The sequence below is a fragment of the Fragaria vesca genome, linkage group LG3 (genome assembly GCF_000184155.1).
Source record: "Fragaria vesca subsp. vesca linkage group LG3, FraVesHawaii_1.0, whole genome shotgun sequence".
NCBI classification, from domain to species: domain Eukaryota; kingdom Viridiplantae; phylum Streptophyta; class Magnoliopsida; order Rosales; family Rosaceae; genus Fragaria; species Fragaria vesca.
The window spans coordinates 6,103,403-6,131,346 of NC_020493.1; the positions used below are offsets into that span (position 1 = coordinate 6,103,403).

General features: G+C 38.2%; 7 protein-coding genes across 7 annotated transcripts; 1 reads left to right on the forward strand and 6 right to left on the reverse strand.

Moving 5' to 3' along the window:
- The first annotated feature begins 2,312 nt into the window (after positions 1-2,312).
- On the forward strand, positions 2,313-4,171 carry LOC101313296 (polyubiquitin-like). Its single transcript, XM_004295472.1, has 6 exons — positions 2,313-2,378; positions 2,881-3,019; positions 3,177-3,261; positions 3,391-3,526; positions 3,611-4,063; positions 4,166-4,171. Exons 1-6 carry the CDS (start codon positions 2,313-2,315, stop codon positions 4,169-4,171), a joined length of 885 nt encoding a protein of 294 aa, XP_004295520.1.
- A 2,247-nt stretch (positions 4,172-6,418) lies between these two features.
- Positions 6,419-10,615, reverse strand: LOC101313592 (ribulose-1,5 bisphosphate carboxylase/oxygenase large subunit N-methyltransferase, chloroplastic-like). Its single transcript, XM_004295473.1, has 12 exons — positions 10,504-10,615; positions 10,255-10,413; positions 9,801-9,938; positions 9,495-9,620; positions 9,224-9,352; positions 8,610-8,699; positions 8,354-8,504; positions 7,867-7,976; positions 7,232-7,303; positions 7,031-7,136; positions 6,599-6,923; positions 6,419-6,497 (listed from the first exon to the last, which is right to left on the reverse strand). Exons 1-12 carry the CDS (start codon positions 10,558-10,560, stop codon positions 6,419-6,421), a joined length of 1,542 nt encoding a protein of 513 aa, XP_004295521.1. The 5' UTR covers positions 10,561-10,615.
- A 754-nt stretch (positions 10,616-11,369) lies between these two features.
- Positions 11,370-12,947, reverse strand: LOC101313880 ((S)-scoulerine 9-O-methyltransferase-like). Its single transcript, XM_004295474.1, has 3 exons — positions 12,674-12,947; positions 11,812-11,876; positions 11,370-11,669 (listed from the first exon to the last, which is right to left on the reverse strand). The coding sequence occupies exons 1-3, from the start codon at positions 12,945-12,947 to the stop codon at positions 11,370-11,372; spliced, it is 639 nt and encodes a 212-aa protein (XP_004295522.1).
- Positions 12,948-13,363: 416 nt separating this feature from the next.
- On the reverse strand, positions 13,364-14,098 carry LOC101314167 ((S)-scoulerine 9-O-methyltransferase-like). Its single transcript, XM_004295475.1, has one exon. It carries the CDS (start codon positions 14,096-14,098, stop codon positions 13,364-13,366), a length of 735 nt encoding a protein of 244 aa, XP_004295523.1.
- A 2,043-nt stretch (positions 14,099-16,141) lies between these two features.
- On the reverse strand, positions 16,142-16,879 carry LOC101314449 ((S)-scoulerine 9-O-methyltransferase-like). Its single transcript, XM_004295476.1, has one exon. It carries the CDS (start codon positions 16,877-16,879, stop codon positions 16,142-16,144), a length of 738 nt encoding a protein of 245 aa, XP_004295524.1.
- A 606-nt stretch (positions 16,880-17,485) lies between these two features.
- On the reverse strand, positions 17,486-19,242 carry LOC101299936. Its single transcript, XM_004293836.1, has 2 exons — positions 18,678-19,242; positions 17,486-17,786 (listed from the first exon to the last, which is right to left on the reverse strand). Exon 1 carries the CDS (start codon positions 19,124-19,126, stop codon positions 18,683-18,685), a length of 444 nt encoding a protein of 147 aa, XP_004293884.1. The 5' UTR covers positions 19,127-19,242; the 3' UTR covers positions 17,486-17,786; positions 18,678-18,682.
- A 1,727-nt stretch (positions 19,243-20,969) lies between these two features.
- Positions 20,970-22,381, reverse strand: LOC101314735 ((S)-scoulerine 9-O-methyltransferase-like). Its single transcript, XM_004295477.1, has 4 exons — positions 22,244-22,381; positions 21,898-22,084; positions 21,443-21,507; positions 20,970-21,239 (listed from the first exon to the last, which is right to left on the reverse strand). Exons 1-4 carry the CDS (start codon positions 22,379-22,381, stop codon positions 20,970-20,972), a joined length of 660 nt encoding a protein of 219 aa, XP_004295525.1.
- Positions 22,382-27,944: the final 5,563 nt, after the last annotated feature.

The window sequence follows — 27,944 nt, forward strand, 5'->3', positions numbered from 1 at the left end:
TCCCAGAATGGTACTAGCTAGCTTTCCTCCATGCACATTTTTTTTCCCAAAATGTGCGATTTGTTCTGTTTTTCTTCTAATCTTTATATTTTATGAACGGAATGCACTAGTCATCTATAGAACAGATTAAAAAAATTGAGCTAAAAGCATATGAAGCCGCTCCTAGATTAATAGGATACGATGAGAGGGGATGTACTTATTCAAAATTTCTTAGTGTTCACACAATTTATTTCTACATGATAAAAGCACAGAGAAGTGAATTTCAGATCTTCAATGGCAATTTCTCCTTTCTGATAGCATTCATAGTTGGTATTGTAGCAGTTTTTGATATTTTTGTATGCCTTTGGCTGTTTTTCATCTATGAGTTTCTCCAACTGGACCAATCTCAGTCTTAGTATGTGTTTCATTAAAAAATGGCCATATGCATATAACCTCATCCTCTCTGGATTTGTCACCTCCCTGGCAAGTGAGCTCTTAAATATGCCTTCACTAATAAGCTGCAGCATGGATTCATATAGTATCAAAATCTATAACGAAACTTCAGACATATAGATTAAGTAAGGAAACATATTATAATTGGAGTGCTAAGTAAATTAATTTTGGATGTTAAATCCACACAACCTATATTATAGTTCGAGCTTAAGATCTACCTAGGGTTTATTATTGAGTTCCAAACGTACTCAAGTTAAAAATTTCGTACTTTAATCGTACGCGTATTAAACTTTCAACCAATTATGTATGCGTATGTATGAACAGAAATATAAATGGCCTATCGAATTTATATACTTTCATTGTATACATATCGATCGGTACTTGTTTTTTTTTTTTTGTACAGGTAAAGCCATACTGTAATTTCATTGATACTCAAGCTAAAATGGTATGGATACATGTCTTCTCTTGCCAAACATTTGGGCAAATTAAGGACGTGGCATGCTAACACCATTCATTATAAAGATTTCATTAACTTATTTCTAACAGAAAAGCAAGAAATACTAGACATACAAAACTTAGGTTTCTAACAAAATTATTGGACATAAAATAGCTAAAAAACTACTTTAAAACAAAATTACTGGACATAAAATAGCTAAAAAACTACTTTAAACCTTGGAGGCTCAAAATTGAAAGTCAACCTTGGACCTAAACAGCTCTCTATAGACTTGACAAGAGCTAACCCGAGCCCATCAGCCTTGGCCAAGCCCAGATCCAGCATCCAATCTTCATCGGTGACCCACGCCGCCGTGCGTGCAAAGCCGAAGGAAAAAAAACCACGGCGTCGTCGATTGAGGCCCCACAGCGCCATCAATCCCCGAGTTGAATCGAAAAACCGAATCTGAAACTAGAATCAAGCATCAAGGTCTCTGATCAGATCTCTCATCCGATCGTTTTGGAGGTGCTTGCATCGAAATCCCCGTCCGGCAGCAAACCACAAGGCGTCGGCATGGCCAAAGGCCCAAAACCTCACCTGCGTTCGCCGCCGGACGAAGCTAGTTGTGAAGAAAAGCCCCGCCTGCCGGCCTCTCAAACTCTATCGATCGGTACTTATTGATTACCATGCCATCAATTTCAATTATGACTAAAATAAGAATCTACTATGAGGACGGTACGTGGGATATTACTTTTATGTTGTACACATGAGAATTCTGATGCTGAAGAATGAAAATAAATAAATCACTGCCTTTGCTAGTACGTGCATGTATATGAGAAAACTGAAGTACTGAACAGAAATTGATTTGGCTATTTAGTTGTCTCTGTGTAATGATCTGGCTTTGGTGTAGATGTTGTTAGCTATTTTCTGCTCCTTGCCCCCCCAGGAACCAAAATTGAGATGAGGCTTAGTATATAGTATAAGCCAAGTTAGGAGAGTCCAGGCCTCTTATAGATCGAAATTAGGCTGGGGCCTGGGTGTGACAGTCATATAAACCCCTTAGACTATAGGGAGTAGAAGTAAATGAAAAGAGAAAGTAGAAGCAAATGAAAAGAGAAAAAGAGGTATTCAAGTTTGATCTCTGTTTTTGCCTAAAGGTAATGCTATTTCTATACTAAACTTTCCACTGTAGGTGTCTGAGCTGTAGTTGCTGCAGATACTACTTCAGGTAATGAAGTTAAGTGCATATTGACTGTCATGGTTTGAAGTCCAATGACTGATTTTTGCATATCTGTATTCTTTCAAAATTGTATACATTTAACATTTTTCTCGAACCTTTCACTTCAAGAGGAGAGAGCTTATCCCTGAGAATACAGCTTTCACTTCATTTCTCATATTCCAGAGTTTTGAGTTTTGCAAATGAAAACCAAAAACCAGAACAAAAAAAATGGTGTCCTGCTTTGGTTGTGAGTCTAATGCTGAGAAAGACTCTAGACTAGAAGAGAACCCCAAGGTATATTCTTTTTTCTCGTTCTTTTTTCCCTCCCCATATTCATTTGTTGTGTTGATTTTGGCAGAGTTACTGTGGTTCAGATCTGAGTGATGATTTTTTTTTTCCCATTTTTTCTCTCTTGTTTTGGCATTTGAGTGACTGAAAGCTTGAGAGGAATGAACTTTTCTTGCAAAATGATAAGGATCCTACTTTGAGAGCTGATTTGGGTCTCTTTCTGTGTCTCATATAATCTTCGAACCCACAAAGGCTTACTTTTCAATTTTGATTTGTTTTGTCTCAAGTCTTAACTACTGCCATCTTTTTTCAAATGTTGCTTCTTTAGATTTAAATTTCTGTCCCCAAACCTGCATATATTTCTGTTTATGAAAACAAAAGTATTGTGGGGTGCCTAGTACTTAAATAAGATTAGAGGAAATTTTTCTTTTTGGTGATTAATTGCGAATAAGAAACTTTGTGATGAGTTGCTTACATTTTTATGTCATTGTTTGTGTACTAATCTCAGGTTGAGCTAACTCGACTTTCTATTCTTGAGAAGCTATACCTTGATAACAAGAAGTTGTCACTTTTGCGTTCTGAACTTGGTGAATCAAGAAGCTTAAAAGGTCTCAATGCTGACCACAACATGCTGGTTGCGGTACCTGGTAAGTTTGCAACCAATTCATATATGTCATTAACATACATTGTCTGGCGACTCTTAGATGATGAAAACGAAGTTCAGATGTGTGTATATTCTGTTTTGGAGTTAGGTCGTTGATTGATGTATTCATTTGTTTTCTCTTTGTTGGGACTTGGAACCAGTGGAACTGCCACAGTGTACATGTGTGGGATTAATGGAGCTTTCTCTGGAACAAAACAAGCTTATTCAGCGTCCGCCTGATTTCAGGTAATTTCATGATTTTCATCAGCATTTGAACATGTTTAGTTAGCTTATTACACATTCTTTTCACTCTCCATTACAGCCATTTTCATGAAGTCTGTGATTTCTCTGGGTCTAATCAATTGCATATGACAGGGAAATGGCTGGGCTGCAAGTACTTGTGCCTCTTAAATTTCTTCCTGAAATCTTGCCCCTGCAAAATGATAAATCTCTCGTACATGTCGGGATTGTGGCAGATGACAACTTGCGACCAGTGAATGTGCAGACAGAGGTGCTGTGACTAGCTAAGGCGATCAATATCTTGAGACCTGTTGAATTTTTTAAGTGAGTTCTTATGTTATTGTGTTTCTTGCAGATGAAAATTTTGTTGAATACCCTTGCTGGCAAGACTATCGACCTGGAGGTGGAGTCTGGTGACACCATTGACAACGTTAAGGCCATGATCCAGCACAAGGAAGGCATTCCCCCATACCAGCAGTGTCTGATCTTTGCTGGCAAGCAACTTGAGGATGGTGGAACTCGAACACTTGCTTCCTACAACAACCAGAATGAGTCCACCCTTTACTTGGTCCTTTGCCTACGTGGTGGTATGCAGATCTTTGTCAAGACTCTGGATGGAGATACCATCAACCTTGAGGTCAAGAGACCAGACACCATTGCCAATGTCAAAGCTAAGATCCAGGACAAGGAGGGTATCCAAGTACTACAACAACAGCAGAAGCTTATCTTTGCTCGCAATGGTCAGCAGCTTGAAGATGGCTACACCCTTGCTGATTACAACATTCAGGAGTCCACTCTCCATTTGCTTGTATGTTTCCATCCTTCTGTCTCTATCTATCTGTTACCTTACCTGTTGTGTTTGTTAGGGTACTTTGTTATTAAGCTTATATTTGTGCGTGCATGTTGTTAGAATTAGGCACTTGCACCACAAACCCTAAAGTTTTCTATTTTTCTCCTACACAAACATAGGCCGGAAACGAAATTGCTGAAGAATATATATGTTATATGTAACGCAAAGGGATGACAAATATTGCAATCGTTGTTGACGATGTCATACTTCTTGGTTTGGATGCAAGGGCTACAAGTATACATAGAAACCGATGACGCATTGAAACTTGTACAGCTCAGCCACAAAATAGTTGCATCAATGGTAGGGGATTCGGGGCAGTGCAAATGTCTCCTGAATTACGTATACGAACAGATCAAAGACAAGGAGGCAACTGACGTACATGAGGATGAGAGATAGGTCTGGGGTACCAAATTTGTTTCCGGCTTCTTCCCTAATCACAGGTTTTGTTGCCTGGAATCGGCGCACAACCTGCTATTCATATATGTGAAAATAGAGGAGGGATCGCAAATGGAAACGGTAGAGCTTCATATATTCTTCAATCTTGTTCTTACCGTTTCCCTAATCACAGGTTTGGCCGCTAGACAAAACTCCACATATATATGTACTCCGCACAACCTGCTATTCATATATGTGAAAATAGAGGAGGGACAAACATGTCAATCGGCGCACAACCTCCTCTATTTTCACATATATGAATAGCAGGTTGTGCGCCGATTAGATATATATGTGGAGTTTTGTCTAGGCAGCCAAACCTGTGATTAGGGAAACGGTAAGAGCAAGATTGAAGATTATATGAAGCTCTACCGTTTCCCTTTGCGGTCCCTCCTCTATTTTCACATATATGAATAGCAGGTTGTGTGCCGATTCCAGGTGACCAAACCTGTGATTAGGGAAGAAGCCGGAAACAAATTTGGTACCCCAAACCTAGCCTTCCATTCTTTCTCCCATCCTCATGTACATCAGCTGCCTCCTTGTCTTTGATTTGTTCGTATACATAATTTAGGAGACATTTGCACTGCCCCGAATCCCCTGCCATTGATGCAACTATTTTGTGGCTGAGCTGTACAAGCTTCAATGCGTCATCGGTTTCTATGTATACTTGTAGCCCTTGCATCCGAACCAAGAAGTATGACATTGTCAACAATGATTGCAATAGTTGTCGTCCCTTTGCATTACATATAACATATAAATTCTTTAGCAATTTCGTTTCCGGCCTGTGTTTGTGTAGGAGAAAAATAGAAAACTTTAGGGCTTGTAGTGTAAGTGCCTAATTCTAACAACATGCGCGCACAAATATAAGCTTAACAAAGTACCCTAACAAACACAACAAGGATGGAAACATACGAGCAAATGGAGAGTGGACTCCTTCTGAATGTTGTAATCAGCAAGGGTGCAGCCATCTTCAAGCTGCTGACTATTGCGAGCAAAGATTGCTGACCATTGCAGCACGGTGAAAGATTATATGAAGGCCATCAAAGAGGGTCTCTTAGTGACATGCCTTACTGAGCCATCTAGTGGGGGATCTACATGATTAGGCAAACATGGTTATCATGCAGAGTTCCACAAACCACTCATTCGTGTGCTTAGTAAGAGATCCGAGTGCTGCTCTAACATTCTCTCGCGGTCAATTCTTACCTTATGGTTTTACACTTATCACACGTATCTTCCTGCTCAAAGCGAGACCCGTGTGTACATGGCTAACAGGCGTGCACATGTGATAGGGTTGATGAGGACTTGTGCGATTCGGATATGAACTCTAGATAATGAGGATGAAACTAATTGCCTGTATGACCAGTGGAGAAGAGAGTATGGTGACTATAGGGCTTTAAACCCTAATATAGATTTTTTTTCCCCATATCCAGTTGGATATTCCTGATTAAGTACGTGATCTTCCATTTCGTTTTATTGATAACCTTTGTGTTATTTCTGAAAGTATCACCAGATATGCTTAAACTGTTATTGGATGTTTGAGGCGACTTGGATTATTGGTTTAGCTTTATTTCTATAGAGATGGTTAATCATGTGGTGTTTGTAGTTGATTTGAATTATTGGAGCTGAATTTCATGGTCATGTTTAAAGACAATGTTAATGCAATGCTTTGATGCATGTGATTTGTAGCTAAACTTTTATTCTGTAAATTTGAAATTCTGGTGGTTGACATGACATGATTTTGAAACAAAAGACATGCCAAAAGTGCAAGTTCTCTGAAACCACTCATCTATTCTAACATGACCTTTCATGCACTGAAGCAGAGTTTGGATCAATTAGATGTAACAAATTTTTCCATAGCTTTTCTAAACTTTTCTAACTTTATCAGAATAATATTCGTTCTTGATACAAATCCAGTGCCTGCATCACTTTCTTGATGTACAATTTCCGGTGCAATCTATACCTGCACAAGTCCAGACCAACAATTAGATCTCCAATGCGGTATTAAGACTACCGCTACATTTCAAGTCCACTACACAGCTATGGAATGGAACAGTTACATACTTGATAACAGCTTCAAGTGTCCTGGTAGCGTCTGGAATAGAATCTGGTGAGATAGATGGAGCAAAACATGAGTTTCCAATGTCAAGAAAACAACTCCCAGAAATCAGGATCTGTGTAGCAAGCTTACCTAGGATATTTTGGTCTTCAGTAGAGTTGGTAGGAAATGCGGCAAGCATCTGTCTGCATTCTTCCTGTAATTCCTTTATTGCTCTTCTTTCCATGCTTGGGATTGGAGGCACATCCCCATCTGACCAAGTAGGCAATGTTCTTGCTGCTGCAATGACAGCTCCGTCAACAAAGCTATCTCCTCCACTAGATAGGCGATCTGCTACAAAGTTTTACAGGTATTTCAAACTATGGAGATGCTTGGTTTAATCAGGTACAAATCAACATAGAACAAAAAGGCACTACAACAATCCCAATGACTCGTACTGTTATGATAGTATTCTTGGGGAAGTCCTGAAATATTGAATACAGACAAGAAGGAATCCAAATGAATTTGTGCATTTCCAGAGAATTGAATAACATCCCATGGATTCTGCAATTCACAGGCCAGGTAAAAGTAACAAATTCAGATTAGTACAAATTACACAATAAGGCTTCTATTACTGAAGCAATATAACAGAAAATTACCACAGATGAAGAAAAGCCATATCTTTGCATCAACATGTGGTTCTGTTGTCCACTCATGTAATTGATTGTCATCTGTGAATATTCATCAAATTAGTAGCAGACCATCTTCATATAGGTGCGACATTAAAATGATATAACGAAGTACAGATTTATGGCATGAAACTGGCATTTAATAGACAGAAGATAACAGATAAATTGAAGTCAACGAGAGCGAGACACTACTGAAAAACTGAAAGCAAAACCAATGTGGATCAGAAACATTGGCCAAAACACAGTACTATGCTAGCAACTCATGTCTCATGGGACATGACAAGAGTTGTCAAAGTTAGAGAGATATTCTTTATAATAGTTGATAAAAACTTCTACTTTTCAGCTTCTAAAATATAGAACTACTTTTCAATTCAATCAAGGAATAGGTTACTTTTTGTAATAGCTTGCAGGCATGTCTATAGACGTTGATGGTTTTTGGGTAAGAATATCATATATCATTCTCACAGAAATTTCCGGTACAGTTCCTCTAAGAGTCAACTTTCTGAATTTTGCTGTTACTTAAAGCCTTAATAAAAGACCACTTGAAAGATTAACATTTTCCAAGGAGTCATCATATCAAAATATTAATATATGACTAATCTTACCTCATCACCTTTCTTAATCCGTTGTCCAGCGTTTATCATTACTTCAAGCATACGATCCTTAAACCGCCAATGGAGAAAACAATTTGGCTGGAAAGAATGATTTAGCATGTCTGCAAAATGTGGCAAGTTGATTATCATTATAAAGCCATCTAATATCAATGTCTCATGCATAAATTAAAGCATAGAAGCTCCATTTATTTGTACATAATACAACACAGGGTTCTTATAATAAAATGTAACAATGTGAAACACATCTACCTAGAATAATGTAAAATAAATTGATTTCAGACACAATTTTTTGTCCCATAAAAAGTTCCATACAGAATATTGTTTCTCCATCAAACTAACATGTTGCCAGAATTTAATGGGGGACAAAGTTAAAATTTGATCTCACTTCTCCAATGAGAACTCTTCATCTAATTTCATGATATATTCATGGTGGAAAAAGTTAAACATTGAACCAAGAGGTTAAAAGGTTGAAGCTTACCTGCATAAGGAATTAGCATATTTGAGTCTTGAACAAGTGCACCAATTCTAATTTGCATACCAATGCATCGTGATTGTGCCATACTCAGAGCCCAAATGAATCTCTCAGAATCACGAGCGAGGCGTTTAATCTTCAGGGGTACACCAGAATGCTAGTTGATGTATACAAACAACGTGCAGAATGAGTTAAAAGGGGTAGTCACTTTAACTGGCACGGAGGAAAAGAAAAGCAGATTGCAAGAGTTGCTCCAAGTTACCCAATTTTTCTCCCAGAATTCCAGAGCTCGGCGGTGCTGTTCTCTCATTGTTGAAGCAAGATTGGGATCTTGTAGTTCTGAAAGCTCCTCCTATAGCAGATATGGAGCACAAGCAAAGAAAAGCATGACTAATTATTCGAGAACCACTAAAGCCAAAAACTAACGATGAAAATGAAGAAGTTCTGAAAAAGTGATAGAAACATGCTCATATCATTTCTTCTACTCCTCCAGCCAACCATGCAAAGAGGAGCGGACAGTAGCATCCAATATGACACTACATGATTTATAGACAATGTGTATGTATTTAGAAAGCCGTATGGTAGCTATGAGATATGCCTGCCACACTAGGAAAATACAAGGCCATAGGTGCAATTCTTATTTACAAGAAGGAGAATAAGCTCTAAAGTTGGCTTTGTGAAATTTTTTATAAAGTATTGTCAGAGAGGGCCTCATAGTTTGATGATCGATCCTGAAAGAATATCAAAGCTCTTGGTCTTATAGTATAAGTCAAAGCAGTTAGATACATCTGTAATGTGTGTTGATTCAATCTTGAATCTAGAAGAAATGAAGCGAGTTTTTACAATAAAAAATACATGTACTTTTAGTTCATTCACCTCACTAGCTAAAAGCAGACTGGGGCACTCATCTGCACTGGGTAAAAAATCACCATACAACTGCCAAAAGTTATCCTCCCGATCAAATGCATACAAAAGAAGGCAAGCTAACCTTAGATCCCAACCTGTCTGCCACAAGAGGAAGGGGACAAAATTGAATGTCATTACAAATAAACAAACTTGAAGGATATAGAGAATAAATGAAATTTTTTTCTAGTATGTGAATGGAGACATAGATCAAAACTGAACAGATATGCTATGATACAGATACCTCTGGATCAGTTGAGTTGATGATATCAAATATTGGATGACCCACAGGAACTATATCTGGGAAAAACATCCAGGGGAGCTTTTGGCTTATAGTTAACATCAGTTCTAGAGGAATTTCCATTATCACCTGTGAACTTAACATAAAGCAAATTAACAACGAAAACTTAACACTTAATCAACAACTAGTATTATGAAATACATCATAATTACTGAACTGAATTGGCTGCATTATTCATGCAACTGTACTGATAACACAGTCTAGCAAGCCAATATATAATCCAAAGAAAGAACAGAGAAAACAACTCACCCTAGCGCGGCGAAGTGGTTCAACATCCTTGGAAGCATAAACTCCAAACCCATTTGGACCTTCTTTAAATTCAATACCATAAGCTCTCATACTTCTAACAAATCCTATCCTGTAGAAATCAGGATCTGCTGGCTCTAACTATAGACATTAAGAAACATGGATAAGATTTTAGCAATGACAATAAAAGAAAAAAACAACAATATTCATTACAAGTAAACTTCTTTCTGTTCAAAATTATAACATCATACTGTTCCTGTTTCCTATGAACACATTTCACATTAGCTACTAATCAACTGTATGGCTAATTACCACTAAACACTATGAAAGCCGAAACCTTTAATCGAAAAACCAAACTTTGATGAATTCCCAAATACTGTGAAATTATAACTACATTCCTTTTAAGTTTCTGAGCAACCAAACAGAGCTTAAAGGATAACCAGAGATGGGTATTTACCTCAGAGGCAGAGTCTTCAGCTTGGGGAGACTGAAGCAGAGGAAACGGAGAGGCCTCGGTGGCTGCTTTGGCTTTAATGGGTTGAATGCGAATGCCTTTGTCTGTGTCTTTAGTGTTGAAATAGAATCTGGGTCTTGGTGAGCCTCCATAGTTGAAGCCCTGCAACCCATTCATATACTCATCAATATTAATAAGAAAATGGAAATGAGAAATAGAGAGAGAGAGAGAGAGAGAGAGAGAGGTGGGGACCTGTGGATTGGAGATGAGGCAGTGAGAGGGATGATGAAGAGGAAGAGAAGAGGCCATTGGCGAGAAGAGAGACAGAGAGTACTAGAATTGAGAGTTTAACATGTTTGAAAGCGTCGGAGCAAAGTAGTAGTAGTAGTGTTAGAAGTGAAGGAGGAACTGGACAACGTTATCCACTTTGACAGTCTCCTCTGTTCTAATTTTTAACGCCGGAGTTGGAATGGAGTAAGAAATCCTTGTAATTTATTTTACTTTTCACTTTCACTTTGCAAATTCTAATTCCACAGTGGCCTCATTCAAAAAAAAATCCAGAGTGGCTATCTTGGCCATTTAAATTACAGAATAATTAGGCTTCAGACCAAAAAAGAAAAGTCCTTAAATATGAAGTTTGTTCTTTCCATCATTTTCTCAATCCTCGGTGTCCCGTGAGAAAAAACGTTCTAACATTATCTCCCGTCACGGGTTAATATTTAGGTCTTAGAGAAAACTGTGTAGATGGCAACGGTGTTGGATGACAAAAGTCTCTTAAAATAAATGAAAACAATGGATGGTTTCGTTAGGCTTTTGTACAAAAGTTATACAAATAGATCAGTATGTTCCAAAACTCGTCAAAAATAACATTTTGATATGTTGTTGTTGAGAGTTGAGATTGTTATAAATACACACGGACATAGTAATCATAACAAATTAAGTCCATTCATTATTCTGTAACCCATGCCAGCTTACAAGAATCTAAAACACATAGCCATTATTCAACTTTTTATTGCAATAAAAAGCTCTGCTACATGAGAAAACTCTCAAGGCACAACAATAAATACATATAACTGGAACAAAACGAATCCACACAACTGTTGTTAAGATCCAACCTTTCACTTCAGAAACTCAATGACATAAGTTCCATGGCAAATCGGAAAAGCCTTTGTCTGGACGAAACCGACAGATTTGGCCAAGGCATCATATTCACTTATAGTTCGCTCCTTGCCGTTGCATAAGGTCATCATCGCAATGTCAGCGGGTAGTAGCATGGTTTTTGTTTCTAGGGTATTCTCAATTACTTCTGGCAACACACAATATTCAACGACTATAACCTTTCCATTGTTTGGTAACGCATTCGAACAGTTTCTCAATATCTTCTTGCAGTGATCATCGTCCCAATTATGGAGTATCAACTACAGAAATAAAATGTTACTTTGTTATATTATGTGACGAAACAATAGAGTTTTTGAGTGGTAGTACGGAACAAATTAATGAATCTCAAGTACATGTATAAGAAATAAGCCGGGATGATTAAGTTAATTGAAAATAACTAACCTTGAGCATAATGGCCTGTGTATATGGTATTGTCTCAAACATATCCCCATTTACATGCTTTACACCTGTGTACAAATTTGTGGATCAAATTACCGACTATTACATACGAATTGCAAGTAAGAATTCATAATAGTGATTGAAGTGATGGGCATTCTCTAGAAACTAATATAAAAGAGAAAGAAAAACACAAGTTGGACGATTCTGATCACTAAAATGAAGTATATGAGGTGCACCCAAGGGTTAAAATATCGGTATCGGTAGATATATCGGTCTGTTGAAAAAAGGAGATTTCAGATATATCGGGGAAACCCGGGAAAAAAATATCGGTATTTTGGGAAGAATTTTTTTTCTGAAATATTTAATTTATTATATTTATATATAAATATTACAAATATCAACTTCATCTACATCCAGAATGAGAATCTAGGTTGTTGATAAGAGTCATAAGACACACGCTGATCCACAAAAGTACAATAATCAGACCAAGACATATGACTCATATAGTACAAATTGTAGTGTTGAATATGATAATCATATATGTCTTTGGAGCTGCCAACTGTTTCCCCTATAAGTGGATAGTAAGGATGATGAAAACTGGATGACTGATCACTGACTTCCGCGCATTGATTATAGCCATAAACATTATAGCCATATTGATTGTTGCCTTCTTGGGATTCATTTGAGGTTCCAGTCCCACTACCTAAACTGATAGAATCAAAACTTAGCGCAACTGAAACAACATCTTGATCATCATTTGGACCTCTAGTCCTCCTCCCATACATGGTATCCTCTTGCGCTCCATACCTAATACTTCTATAGCCATGATCGTAATTTTCTTCAGATGAAAAATTGTTCAATCCACCAACTGTAGAAGATTGTCCATATACAAACCCGGTGCCAGTATTTCCACCACCTTTTCCGCTTCCACCATCTTCATCATCATCTGAACTATCCGGAGTTGCTATGCCGCCCCATGCATCATCACTGTCTAAATTATCTTCTGGGTTTCCAACAACTTCTTCAGATAATACCCTTTGTACATTGATTCCATTGGCAGTTGCAGTTTCAAGTCGAGACCACCACTCGTCATTGGGATACACCTCGAGGGAATTAGTTACTTCTCTTCCGGATAACATTTCAAATTTTTATAGATATTTTTTTAATATGTCAGTGATATATCGAAAATATCATAAATGTCGGAGATATTTCCTAAATATCGGTGATATTTGAGGATATTTCCTAAATATCGGGGAAATATCGTAGATACGGTGGAAGATAAGATATTGACCCCTAAAGATATATCGGTCATTCGAAAAAGGGAGATATCGGAGGATATCGGAGGATATATCGCAGAGATTTTAATCCTTGGGTGCACCAATTGTTCACTCTTATACGAATTTAAATCGTATGCTAATCGGAATATATGCACCATGTTTGAAGGAAATAAAAGTCGTCATGACTCATGAATCATGATCACGGCTATAGGTTAGTGGTAAAATGTTCATGTACTTTTGTTGGAGGCAAAGATTCAAGGACTAATGACCACGTTTAACTATGATATATACGAACCTGGATATTCAGGAGCACGAGCAACACCACTAGGCAAATTGAAGTTGATACCCTGAATATGAGGATATACTGACACTATTTTGGCAATGGCACTTCCATCTCCCCCTCCTACGTCCATAAGCTCTTTCACCTCTTCAAAACCTTTGTACTCTTCGAACACCTTTCGTTCGTAGCATATGTAAGAGTGAAGCTTCATTACTTCATCAAACAATGAAGGCAACCCTGGCTTCTTGGACATGTATTCATATATGGGGGTCTCCCCATGAGCTTTCAGGAAAGGACTACTCTCCGGTTCAAGCACAGTATATTTTAGCATGGACAAGCTCTTCAAAGAGTGCATTTCAGTTTTCCAAATCAAAAACGGGGCAAAAGAAACTCCATCTTCATTTGGGACTAGGCAAAGAGTATCCTCCGTAAGCCCGTAGCTGGTGTCTTTGATGGTCGGGTCATTAGGGTTTGGTGTTTGAGATGTTGATAGTAGGGAGTGGACACTGAGATACCTTAGCATTCTCTCCAAGTTTTCAACTGCTGCCTTTGGATTTGTGGTTGGGATTTGGGAAACAATTTGTTTTGATGTAAGATGAGCTCCAGACCCTGCTTTGGCAATGATGTTGAACACATCGAGCTCTATTGCAGCTCTTAGAGTCATTTGAATGGTGACGGAAGTTGACAGACCCCAAGCAGAGATATGATTCTCTAAACTTCCATGGCTTTCCATTGGATTGCTTAATGAACAGTAAGCTTATTAGAGACTTTTGATATTGGGGTGTTGCAGGTCTGCTATAGTCGTGCAGTGTTGGTGAATATATAAGCTAAACAAGCTCAATTGACATTGAATTTTCAGTTACAAGTCCGGCTCATATTAATGATATGTTACAAGTTCCCTTGTTTGAATGGAAAACAATAGGCTGCCATGTGCAAGATGTAAATGTTGTGTTATGGAGCTAGGTACAGCTATAGCTAAGGTTGGTGCAGTCATAGTTGAAGCTAAGGGAAGTAGGTAACAATGAACAACCCGATGATGAACGAGTAAGGTGCAGTGATAAAAAGACGGACTTTCGCTATCTAGAGTAACGCTCAACCGCTCCGAAAACATCATGATGTGGTTATGGCATGAATAACATGAACTAAGGTTATGGCATTATGTACTGGTATGTTAATCAGAAGTCAAGCATGAGTTGATACAATGTCTTTAAGCCTTTGTGAATTCACCGGATTGGCAATGTCACAAATGCAGCATGACAGTTTCGGTTTCAGGGACCAAGGGGGAAGTAACATACAAATATGAAGGCTGAAAGTGCCGCTTTGCACGTCTGTTAAGCATTTGAGGGCACCGTAGTACAAGTCGGCCACAGGGCAACTCGAAGAGGGATTCTGTCAAAGATTGGGAGCGCTCCAAGTTCAAGTGTCCTGCTTCAATCAGGCTGGTATTCTGCACTGAGGAAAAAACCTTTTGTATTTAGGTGCTCTTAAACAGAAGCTGAAAATGGACTATGTAATAATGGGTGCTGTGGACCACAGCCAGTGGTGAAGATAAATTTTACCTGTTCTTGTAATTACAAATGAAAAGTATGACAATATCATATTGATCTGTTCTTGCCTAGACTGTTTCTGAGTTTCCTAAAATAAATAAATGCATACACATGAAGAGACTAGTGCGGTAATCGTATCAAAGTTTATTCATTATGTAAAATCCAGGAAGTTCGACAGAACCCAGCTTACAAGAATATATAGCACACAACCTTTATTCAGCTTTTGTTGCAATAAAAAGCTTTGCGGAATGAGAAAAATACAAGGCTTATATATAACAAGAAATACATAAAAGTGGAACAAAATGGATCACCACAACTGTTGTTAAGATCCAACGTTTCCCTTATGAAACTCGATGACATAAGTTCCATGGCAAATTGGAAAAGTCTTTGTCTTTATGAAACCAACTGATTTGGCTAAGGCATCGTATTGACTAGTTGACCGCTCCTTCCCGCTAAAGAAGGTCATCATCAACAGGTCACAGATTAGTAGCATGTTTTTGGTTTCTGGGGAATTCTCAATTACTTCTGGCAGCACACAGTATTCAACGACTATAACCTTTCCGTTGTTAGGTAATGCATTTCAACAATTTCTCAATATTTTCTTGCAATGACCATCATCCCAGTTATGGAGTATCCACTACAAAATTTTTTTTTTACTTTAATTAGTATATTTATGACTACAAATATTTACTTAAGAGATAGTTTTTGAGTGATGGCATGGTATGAGACGAGTGGATTTCAATTACATGTATTAGAAATGTAAGCTGGGATTAAAAATTTAGTAGAAAATACTAACCTTTAGCATAATGGCCTGTGTATCTGGTATTGTTTCAAGCATATCCCCATCTACATGCTTTACACTACAAATTTGTGGATCAAATTAGTGATAATACAAGTGATCAACCCCTTTAAAGCGATTACTACATACAAACTATCCCTCCAAAAATTCAAACAAGAATTCATAATAGTGATTGTAGCTAGGGATGGATAATCTCTAGAAAATAATATAAATACGCTGGGTGTTCACTCTTATACGAATGTAAATTGGTAAGCAAATCTGCATATATGCACCATATATGAGGGAAATAAGAGTCATCATGATCACGGCAATAGGTTAAGTGGTAAAATGTCAGTGTACGTTGCCTCTTGACATTTAGGAGACTGTCAAGAACCAAAATGATGTTGAAGGCAAAGTACAAAGACTGAAATGATCACGTCTAAGTCTCTAACTATGATATGTTAGTATACTGACCTTGATATTCAGGAGCACGAGCAACCACACTGGGCAAATTGAAGTTGATTCCCTGAATATGAGGATATACTGACACTATTTTGGCAATGGCACTTCCATCGCCCCCTCCTACATCCATAAGCTCTTTCACCTCTCCAAAACCTTTATACTCTTCAAACACCTTTTGTTCGTAGTATATATGAGAGTGAAGCCTCATTACTTTATCAAACAATTGGCACAACTCTGGCTTCTTGGACATGTATTCATACATGGTCTCCCCATGAGCTTTCAGGAATGGAGTACTCTTCGGTTCAAGCACCGTGTATTTGAGCATGGACAAGCTCTTGAAAGTGTGCATTTCAGAGCACCAAATCAAAAATGGAGCAAAAGAAACTCCATTTTCATTGGGGACTAGGCAAAGGGCATCCTTTGTAAGCCGGTAGCTGGTTTCTTTGATGGTCAGGTCATTAGGGTTTGGTGTTTGAGATGTTGATAGTAGGGAATGGAAACTAAGAAACCTTAGAATTCTCTCCAAGTTTTCAATTGCTGAGTTTGGTTTCGTGGTTGGGATGTGGGAAACAATTTGTTTTGATGTAAGATGAGCTCCAGACCCTGCTTTGGCAATGATGTTGAACACATCGAGCTCTATTGCAGCTTTTAGAGTCATTTGAATGGTGAGTGAAGTTGACACACCCCAAGCAGAAATATGATTCTCTAAACTTCCATGGCTTTCCATTGGAATGCTCTAATGAAATTAGCTCATCAGAGACTTTTGATGTTGGGGTGTTACAACTCTGCTACAGTTGTGCAACTGTGGAAAAACTGAAACACAAAACTTTGAGGAATCTTTTCTAGTATTCTTCTTGGTAAGAAATAAGGTTACAACACTCAACTATATATAGAAGAGGTTGAGTGATAAACACACTTCTACACCCATACCTCTCTTACAAGCACATGCCTAGAGGAACAAGGCAGCACAATAAGCAGCACACTCTACCTAATAGCAATACCACAGCCATACCTCCAATCGCAATACTAGTGGATATAGAAGCTAAAGAAGCCTAACTGATATTGAATTTTCTGTTGAGTTAGCTTCGCTCAAATTGATTATACGTTTGTTACTAGGTGAAAAAATATATAATATACACACTGCTTCGCTCAAATATATAGCTGCTCCCAATAGTGGAGGCCTCCAAATTTTAATACTTTCATATCAAACTTTTGTTAAAATTGATTATTACAGGCATTTCAATTTTTTATCACTATATTCTTCAATTAATTGTTCAAATAATAACTGTGTCAATTGGCAATGTCACAAATGCAGCATAGCAGTTTCAGTTAAGAATTTGATGGCATAGTAGTACCGTAGTACAGGGATTCTGTCAAAGATTGGGAGCACTCCAAGTTCAAGTGTCCTGCTTCAACCAAGCTGGTATTCTGCCCTGAGGAAACCTTTTGTATTCAGGTGTTGTGCAGCCAGTGATGAAGACTAGACTAGAGTTCGCAGCTCTTTGTGCCTTCAGTTAACGAACACATAAGAGCAACACCAGAGATAACAGCTCCCCCAGAACCTTTCCCCAACTGCGCATGGAGAAAGTAGCAATGTTGGCAAATCAGTCACTCCTTACTGGCATCTCGAGAGGCTGTCATACAAAAGCCATTAAGAATTAGAAGATTAAACAACCATGGAAGACAAAACGCAGGCTCGTGGTGTACATGAACCTGACACTGAATTCAACATTTAATTCACAAAGAAACTCATAAATTCATGCCCACTAGCAGAGGTTGGCTACAATTTTCATTTAACAAGAACAGCATATAACCCAGAGCACACACAAACGAAGGCCAGCATTGATATAGAACAACATCATATCATACAGTAAGCAGCCTTTGAGAGTCTTGAGACCATTTGAAGAGCAGAATCCATTCGAGCCAAGGAGACCAAAGTATCTATCAAATACTCTCTCTCAGACACACACAGACACACACGTGCACACTTAGGAAAACACAACCAATACTTCAAACCACTTCAGCTGGAATATTTACTTCAATCTGTTTTAGACAGTCTTTTTGTCAAAGTTATTTGGTTGAGACTTACTGACTTAGGCACATTGGCACACACACTCATAATCAACACTGTTCCTGGGGGTACATGCTCTATAAGCTGTTAAAACGAATGATATTGAATGGACACCATTTCTGGAATCACACAGGAATGATTCCCATCTCACAATGGATAAGTGAACAAATAGTTACCCCATAGCATGCACCAACCAAAATGATGCATCCTCCAACAAAACAGATGGGACGAATTCCCCAAGACATTGCACATCAGAAAAAAATCCTAAAACTTATTCAAACAGAAAACCAGAACCACATTCCTATCAGAGAAAATGTTATAGATAGTTACGTTATTTCATCAAAAGAAACATTGAACATGTAAAAGTAGTCTACATTCTCAACTACTGCACACATTATATACCCTGCTCATTATTCCTAACATGTAATTGAAAACAAAGTGGAGGCATATATACCTGCTCTACTCTGTCCAGCTATCAATCATATGATCCAATAAAGCCAAAACCTTTCTAAAACCCTCAGACTCACCATCCCCAACACAATCCAAGGCCTTATTCAACTCCAATGCCTCCTTAATCCTAGCCTCCCTCAACAAACCCCTATAAACCCACTTCCTCAAATCACACCCCGGCACGATATTCACACCCAACATTGCCCTCAACACATTCAAAGCCTCAAGCACCATTCCATTCCTACAAAACCCACAAACCAAAACCCCACAAACCCTCTCATCAAGCACAACAGGGGAGCCAGGCCTGACCATCCAGTTGAACACCTTGAGTGCCTCTCTGGGTCTCTTCCTTTTGAAGTAAGAGGCAATGAGCATGGTGGTGATGGGAGTGAGATGGGAATGGGAAGGTGGGTGGTGGCGGAGTCGGGTCAGAAGTGACATGGGTCGGGCCATGTCGGGTTGGGAAGTGAAGGAGTGGATGAGGATGGAGAGAGAGAGGGAGTGGAGAGGTGGGTTTGTGAGGAGGGCTGTGATGGTGAGGTGGGTTGCGGTGTTGAGGTTGTCTGAGAGGCAGAGGCGTGGGAGGAGGAGGTTGATGTTTGTGACGTCTTGTTGGGTCAGAGTTTGAGTTTGGGTTGTTGGTTTTGGTGAAGTGATTGAAGCAATGGTTGAAGAAGAAGAGGAGAAGGGAAATGAGAGTTGTTGTGTGATGGTGGGTTTTGAGGCAAGACAGAGAATTTGCTGTGCTTTATGGACAGGTTTCATTCTCAGCTATGAATTTAGTCTCTGAAGTTCTGAAGTGGTTTCAGTGTCGTTTGGCATGTTTATATGACAGTGACCCCATTTTCTCGACGGGACTTTCGTCGGTGTAGTTCTTTACCAATCTTTTCATTTTCTGTTTTAATCTCCTTATGAAAAATTGATCTCCACACCATTTTTTTTTATTGTTCTATGTTGAAGAAAAATGACTTTCAATGTTATTTAATATGAAATTTAAAATGAAATTATAACAATAATATTATGCAGATGATGTTAGAATTTCTACTAAACGAATACCATGTCGATAGGGTAGATATACTCAATTGTCAATGATTTAAGGAATACGTTGCTACAATATGCCTTAAATGTATAAACTCTCTCGTGATCCATACCCACTGTTCGAACAAGGAGAAGGTTTTACCAGCAGAAGAAGTATAACCATAGCCTTTATAGTTTATATTGAACACGTACCATCCACTACAGGGCACTCGTAATGGGCATGTATGACAGTCATGTCCTGGTTCATAGCTTGGGCCATTTGAGCCTTGAATCGGTTTAGGTATAGAGACTCTTACTTGGCTGGATGGAGGCTCTGTTACAGAAAGACCGAAAGAACTGTTTAATCTGATGTTGGTCCAAGATAGCTAGGGTGTTTGCGGGTCTTGATGCTTATATGTGATGCTAGCTTTCTTGTTCAATAAAGGGACTTAAGGTGGGTGTATTGTGAGTTTGTAGCTTGTATTAGGATAGTACGTATAAGTGTTAAGCTCTGCAAAATATTTCTTTATGTCGACCCTATTGAGTGTTTTGGTTTAGTGCTGCTTGTTGATTTATAAACTGTATGACCTTATTGAATCAGAAAGTACGTCTAACAATAATATTTTCTTGAACTTCTTAATTTTAGGAAATATAAAGCTGTTTTTAAGTCTAACAGTTTCCCCATCTCATTCCCCAAAATGAGGATGAAGAAGAAAGAGAAGTCTTCATTCCCCAAATTTGCAGCAAAGTCTTCCTACCCCAAAATTTAATTTTTCACGTGCTTCAATGAATTCAAGACAACAATATAACATTTTATTGGGTATTTTATTGTTACAATGAAATATATAATGGTCTTTTGTTATAATTAATAATGATATAATATATTTTATTGTTATATTAAATGCTGAAATCTCCAAAATAGAGAAGCTGTTGGATTTTGAGCATAAACTTTTTAGAGATTTTAGCTCTTGTTTCTCCATTTTAGAGAAATTTTAGAGAAACTGTTGGAGATATGGTCTTATACGTACCCGAGAATGTTTTTGAGTTTTTTAAGATAAATACATGCATACACATGAAGAGACTAGTAATCATATCAAAGTTCATTGATTATTTAAAATCGAGGAAGTTCGACAGAACCCAGCTTACAAGAATATATACAACACACAACCTTTATTCAGCTTTTGTTGCAATAAAAAGCTCTGGGGAATGAGAAAAATACGAAGCATCTAAAACAAGAAATACATATAACTGGAACAAAATACATCACCACAAACTGTTGTTAAGAGCCAACGTTTCCCTTATGAAACTCGATGACACAAGTTCCATGGCAAATCGGAAAAGCCTTTGTCTCGATGAAACCAACGGATTTGGCTAAGGCATCGTATTGACTAGTTGATCGCTCCTTCCCGCTAAAGAAGGTCATCATCAACAGGTCACTGACTAGTAGCATGTTTTTGGTTTCTGGGGATTTCTCAATTACTTCTGGCAGCACACAGTACTCAACGACTATAACCTTCCCATTGTTCGGTAATGCATTCCAACAATTTCTCTATATTTTCTTGCAATGATCATCATCCCAGTTATGGAGTACCCACTACAAAAATAAAGTTTTAGTTTAGTATATTTATGACTATAATTATTTACTCAAGAGATCGATAGTCTTTAAATGATAGCATGGTATGAGACTAGTGAATTTCAATTACATTTTCTAGAAATATAAGCTGGGATGAAAAAGTTAGTAGACTAACTAACCTTCAGCATAATTGCCTGTGTATCTGGTATTGTTTCAAGCATATCCCCATTTACATGCTTTACACCTGCATGTGTACAAATTCGTGCATCAAATTAGTGATAAGAAAAGCGATCAACCCATTAAAAGCAGTTACTACATACAAACTATCCCTTCAAAGTTACAAACAAGAATTCATAATAGTGATGGTAAGTTTGTAACTAGGGATGGAAAATCATGAACACGCGAGGTGTTCACTTTATACGTACGAATTTAAATGGTATGCAAATCTGCATAGTCATCATGCATGATCATGGCTGTAAGTTTAGTGGTAAAACGTACGGCCTTGTATGTTGCCTCCATTTAGAAGACTGTGGGAGACTAAAATGATGTAGGAGGGAATGTACAAGGACTGAAATGACCACATATATACGTCTAATTAAGTCTCTAACTATAACATATATGCTAGTATACTGACCTCGATATGAAGGAGCACGAGCAACCACACTGGACAAATTGAAGTTGATAGCCTGAATATGAGGATATAGTGACACTATTTTGGCAATGGCACTTCCATCCCCCCCTCCTACATCCATAAGTTTTTTCACCTCTTCAAAACCTTTATACTTTTCGAACACCTTTTGTTCGTAGTATGTTGTTTCTGCCTTAAAAATTAAATTATTCCAAACCAATATTTATTTCTTTGGATTTAACATTCACTAGCTCCAAATTAGACCCATTAATAGAGCGATACAATTCGCTAACAAATTTTCAAACATCATCTTAGATAAAAATCAATTATAAAGAGAGCGAAGCCTCATTACTTTATCAAACAATTGACACAACTCTGGCTTCTTGGACATGTACTCGTACATGGTCTCCCCATGAGCTTTCTGGAAAGGAGTACTCTCCGGTTCAAGCACCGTGTATTTGAGCATTTGCAAGCTCTTGAAAGTGTGCATTTCAGAGCACAAAATAAAACACGGGGCAAAAGAAAATCCATTGTCATCGGGGACTAGGCAAAGGGTATCCTTTCCCGTAGCTGGTGTCTTTGATGGTCGGATCGTAGGGTTTGGTGTTTGAGATGTTGATAGTAGGAATGGACACTGAGAAACCTTAGAATTCTCTCCAAGTTTTCAACTGCTGAGTTTGGATTTGTGGTTGGGATTTGGGAAACAATTTGTTTTGATGTAAGATGAGCTCCAGACCCTGCTTTGGCAATGATGTTGAACACATCGAGCTCTACTGCAGCTCTTAGTGTCATTTGAATGGTGAGTGAAGTTGACACACCCCAAGCAGAAATATGATTCTCTAAACTTCCATGGCTTTCCATTGGATATTAATGCTCTATTGAAATAGCTTATCAGAGACTTTTGATATTGGAGTGTTGCAAGTCTGCTAATTGTGCAACAATATAGTGAATAAATATAAGCTAAATAAGCTTGATATGATATATAAAAACATCATGATGCAACAAAATGGAAGACTTTTAGGCTTTTAGCATATGCCTTCTATTATTGATATGATATATAAAAACATCATGATGCAAGCACAATGGCACATTATACTTTTCTGACAGTGATTACCACAGATTAATATATGCTTGCATGATGTTTTGAGATGTAACTGTTGGAAAGTCAAAGCTGTAATGTAAGGAAAATATTCAGCAAATCTGATCTACTTTCCTTATTAGGAACGAGTTCATTTATATATTTGTTTTCTGATATTGTTCATAATTATAGGATAGTTTCCTAGGTAGTCTCCTTTGTATTAATGAAATTCCATTATGCCAAATTATCATTTTTTATGGTATCAGAGTGGGTTACCCATGTCCATGTGTGAAATCTAATGGTCACATGCACTCCACGTCACCCAAATGTTGTCTACGTGTTAGGAGTGAAGATTCGTCACACGTGCAGGGGGCATGTTGAGATATAAATCCCATATCGGGAATATGAGACCTTGCTTGTGGGTTAATAAGGGTTTGGGCCCTCCATCCATTATCAATTAGTTTTGGATATGAACCCCAGACTACTTTACTCAGTTGGAGGGAGTCGATTATCAGGATACTTTTTCTCCCACTGCCAAAATCATCTCTCTTCGTTGTTTATTGGCCTTAGCAGCTGCCCGTGGATGGTCCCTTCATCAACTCGACGTCAACAATGTTTTTCTCCATGGTGATCTGGATGAAGAAATTTACATGTCACTGTCACCAGGTCTTCGGCGACAGGGGGAGAACCACTTAGTTTGTCGCCTACACAAGTCATTATATGGGTTAAAACAAGCATCCCGTCAATGGTTCGCCAAATTTTCAGAAGCCATTCGTTGAGCTGGGTATGTGCAATCAAAAGTCGATTACTCATTAATTATTCACTATAAGACAAGGCAAGTCTTTCATTGTCCTCTTGATATATGTGGATGATATTTTGATTACTGGCAATGATCCTAAAAACATAGTTGATGTCAAGAAATTCCTACATAGTAATTTTCATCTTAAAGACCTAGGCAACTTGAAGTATTTCCTAGGTATTGAGATTTCTGCATCTAGGAATGATATTTATATTTCTCAGCGTAAATATGCTTTGGAGATTATCAAGGATGCAAGGTTATTAGGTGCTGCTCCTATTGACACTCCCATGGAACTTGTTTCAAAATTGTGTGATAAGAGTGAACCACTCAAAGATCCAGGAAAATACAGAAGATTGGTTGGGAGATTAATATATCTCACAGTTTCAAGACCGAACATTACATATGTTGTTCATGTCTTGAGCAGATTCATGCACCAACCTTGAAATGATCATTGGGAGGCAACCTTGCGAGTTGTATGCTACTTGAAAAGTGCTCATGGTCAAGATCTCTTCTTTTCTTCAAACAATGATTTTCAGTTGAGAGCTTACTATGATTCAGATTGGACAGGATATATGCCCACTTACTAGAAGAATCTATTACAGGGTATTGTGTATTCTTGGGTCCATCATTAATCTCATGGAGGTCGAAACGTCAGAAAACAGTCTCCCTTTCTTCAGTTGAGGCCAAATACCGTGCAATGGCTGGAGCTTGTTGTGAATTGACGTGGTTTTGTTATTTACTTAGAGACTTGGGAGTTTTGCATCAAGAGGCTGCGTTATTATATTATGATAATAAAGCTGCATAACATATCGTAGCTAATCCAGTTTCCATGAACGCACAAGACATATAGAGATGGATTGTCACTATATAAGAGACAAGATTCAAGAAGGTTTTGTTGAAATAAGATTTGTAAGTTTTATGAATCAGCTAGCAGATGTCTTAACCAAAGCTTTGAGAAAAGAGGTGTTCATGCCAATGATTCGCAAGTTGGGAGTGCAAGACATCCACTCTCCAACTTGAGGGGGATTGTTGGAAAGTCAAAGCTGCAATGTAAGAAAAATATTCAGCAAATCTAATCTATCTTCCCTATTAGGAATGAGTTCATATGTCTATATTTGTTTCATGATATTGTTCATATCATTGTATATGTAATCTCCTTTGTATCAATGAAATTCCATTATGCCAAATTATCATCTTTTCAGTAACCAAACTAAATTTTATTCCTAATTACAACTTCAAATTGTTAGTTTATTGTGATCACCCTGAGCAGAATCATGTTCTATGCCTTCAACAATTGAGTAGGGATTAAGATAAGTCCTAAGACTAAGTTTCTATAAATTGCAATGTCGCAATATTGCAGTAATTTGTTGAAGACGATGAAGACTGAAATATATATATATTTTTTTTTAAGGACTGAAATATGGCAAGTTCTGCAAAATGCCAACGTACCCATATGCCTAACACTTCTATAAACGGAAGGGTGAAACGGTCTTTTGATGTTTCACAAACGACAAGCTAGACGCGATGAGTAAAAATCCTATTTACTGTCGTCCCACCCTCTCAACTGAAAGGTAAATATGAGAATCGAAAACCCTTTTTTCACGTGTTTCAATGCAGCTAAAGGTGCGCGTGTGTGTGTGTGTGTATATATACAATTCATATCTAGAGCGAAACTTCACTTTGAAATTAAAGTGTGAAGTTTCTTATTTGACTCACTTTTCGGTCATATTTTCACATCTCCACCATTCAAGTTGTAGAACCTAATGCATAGATCACTCATGCCAAGTTTTATCAAAATTGGTAATCGTTAAGATACCAAATTAGATTAAATCAATGAATGGACCATAAATCTGTCTATTCAGAATGTTTGTATAAATAACGTTTATGAAAACCTAAACGATCATCAAATTCAATGAAACTTGGCAGAAGTGATCTATGCATTAGTTTCTACAAACTGAACGGTGGAGATGTGGAAATATGACCGAAAAGTGAGTCAAATAAGGAACTTCACACTTTAATTTCAAAGTGAAGAAATGTGTGTGTGTGTGTGTGTGTGTATATACAAGCCTTTTCAAATAAGAACTTCCTTACCTTAGATAAGGTACGGATTTCCTTAATTTGATCCACTTTTCGATCAGAAGAGGACGTTCCTCCGTTCTCCACCATCCGGCGTCGACGACGCCTTTTCTTCTTGCCGGAGGACAATAGAGACATCCAGCATAACCATGAAGAAGAAGGTCAAAGGGATTAGGATTGAAGCTCTGAGCAACAACCTCACTCAAAGCTTCAAGACCAATCAAGCTCGGCTGGAAACTTGTAACCGGCAAGTCCACCAGCAAGAGGAAGCTCAGTATCAAGATCTGCTGTCCTCCGACAAGAAGAAAAGGTGTTGTCGGCGCCGGACGGTAAAAACGGAGAGATGTCCGCACTTTAAGGGCTGTGCGGACGCCCTTTTCTAAAAGGCTCCGATATATATATAATTCTCAGCTGTGAACGTCCGCATTTATTCTTACGGTGCGGATTTCCACTTTACACTCACTTTTTAATCGAATTTTCACATCTCCACCATCTAGTATTTAGATAGTAATGTATAGATCATCTCTGCAAAATTTAAGCCAATTTGGTTATCATTAAGACACTCAAAACTATGTTTTTCTGTTATAAACAGAACAGTTCAAGTTCGACAGAATTATGTTCATCCATTGGTTTAATCGAGTTTGAGTGCCTTAAGGATAACCAAATTGGCTGAAATTTTGTAGAGATGATCTATACATTAATATCTAAAGAATAGACGGTGGAGATGTGAAAATTCGATTAAAAAGTGAGTGTAAAGTGAAAATCTGCACCGTAAGAATAAATGCGGACATCCACACCTGAGAAAATCTGTATATATATATTATCAGGTCCAAATATCCGTATTTATTTAAAATGTACGGATTTTCTTAATTGACCCACTTTTAGATCATATTTTATCATCTTAACCATTCACATTGTAGGTATATATGAGTAGATCATCTCTACAAATTTTCAGCCAAATTAATAATCGTTAAGGTATCGAAACTATATGATCACAATGAACGAACCAAATCTGTTCAACATGAACCGTTCGTGTAATTCACAAATTTGAATGCCTTAATGATTATCAATTTGGCTAAAATTTTGTAGAGATGATCTACTCATATATACCTAAAAGATGAATGGTTGAGATGAGAAAATATGATCGAAAAGTATGTCAATTAAAGAAATCTGTACCTTTTGAATAAATACGGACGTCCGTATCTGAAAAGGCCTGATATATATATACCCCGTTTGAGAGCAGACGTCCGCACTCGGCTTAAAGTGTGGACGTCCCTCCGTTCTCCTCCGTCCAGCGCCGACGACGGTGCGCCTCTACCCTAGCGGACTCCAACAGCGTCCCTGACCACTTCCCCTCCCTGACGAGTCTGTTCTTTTCCAGTTTTCCGGTGAGATCACCCAAAACTTCAAATAAAGTCGATCTCGCTGGAAACTGTAATTTGGCGGACTCGCCGGGAAGAGAAAGTGGTCGGGGACGCTGCTGGAGTCTGTTGGGGTGGAGACGTGCCCTCGCCGGCGCCGGAGGGTGGAGAAAGGAGGGACGTCCGCATTTTAAGCCGAGTGCGGACATCCGCTCTAGAACATTTCTGTGTATATATATATATATATATAGGATTTTTCTCAGATGCGGACGTCCGCACCAATGGTTTGGTGCGGATTTTCATTTTTTTACCACTTTTCGATCGAATTTCCTCATCTCCACCGTCTAGTATCTAGATAATATTGTGTAGATCATCTCTGCAAAATTTCAGTCAATTTGGTAATTGTTAAGGCCCTCAAACTCGAAAAACAAATGAACGGACTGAATTCTGTCCGGTTCATGTTTATACCAGAAAAACACAATTTTGAGGGCCTTAACGATTACCAAATTAGCTGAAATTTTGCAGAGATGATCTACACAATATTATCTAGATACTAGACGGTGGAGATGAGGAAATTCGATCGAAAAGTGGTGCAAAAATGAAAATCCGCACCAAAACCGTTGGTGCGGACGTCCGCAGCCGAGAAGGGCTGTGTATATATATATATACAGAGAGGATGAGAAGCGGACGTCCGCACTCAGCTTAAAAGTGCGGACGTTCGTCCGTTCTCCACCCTCCG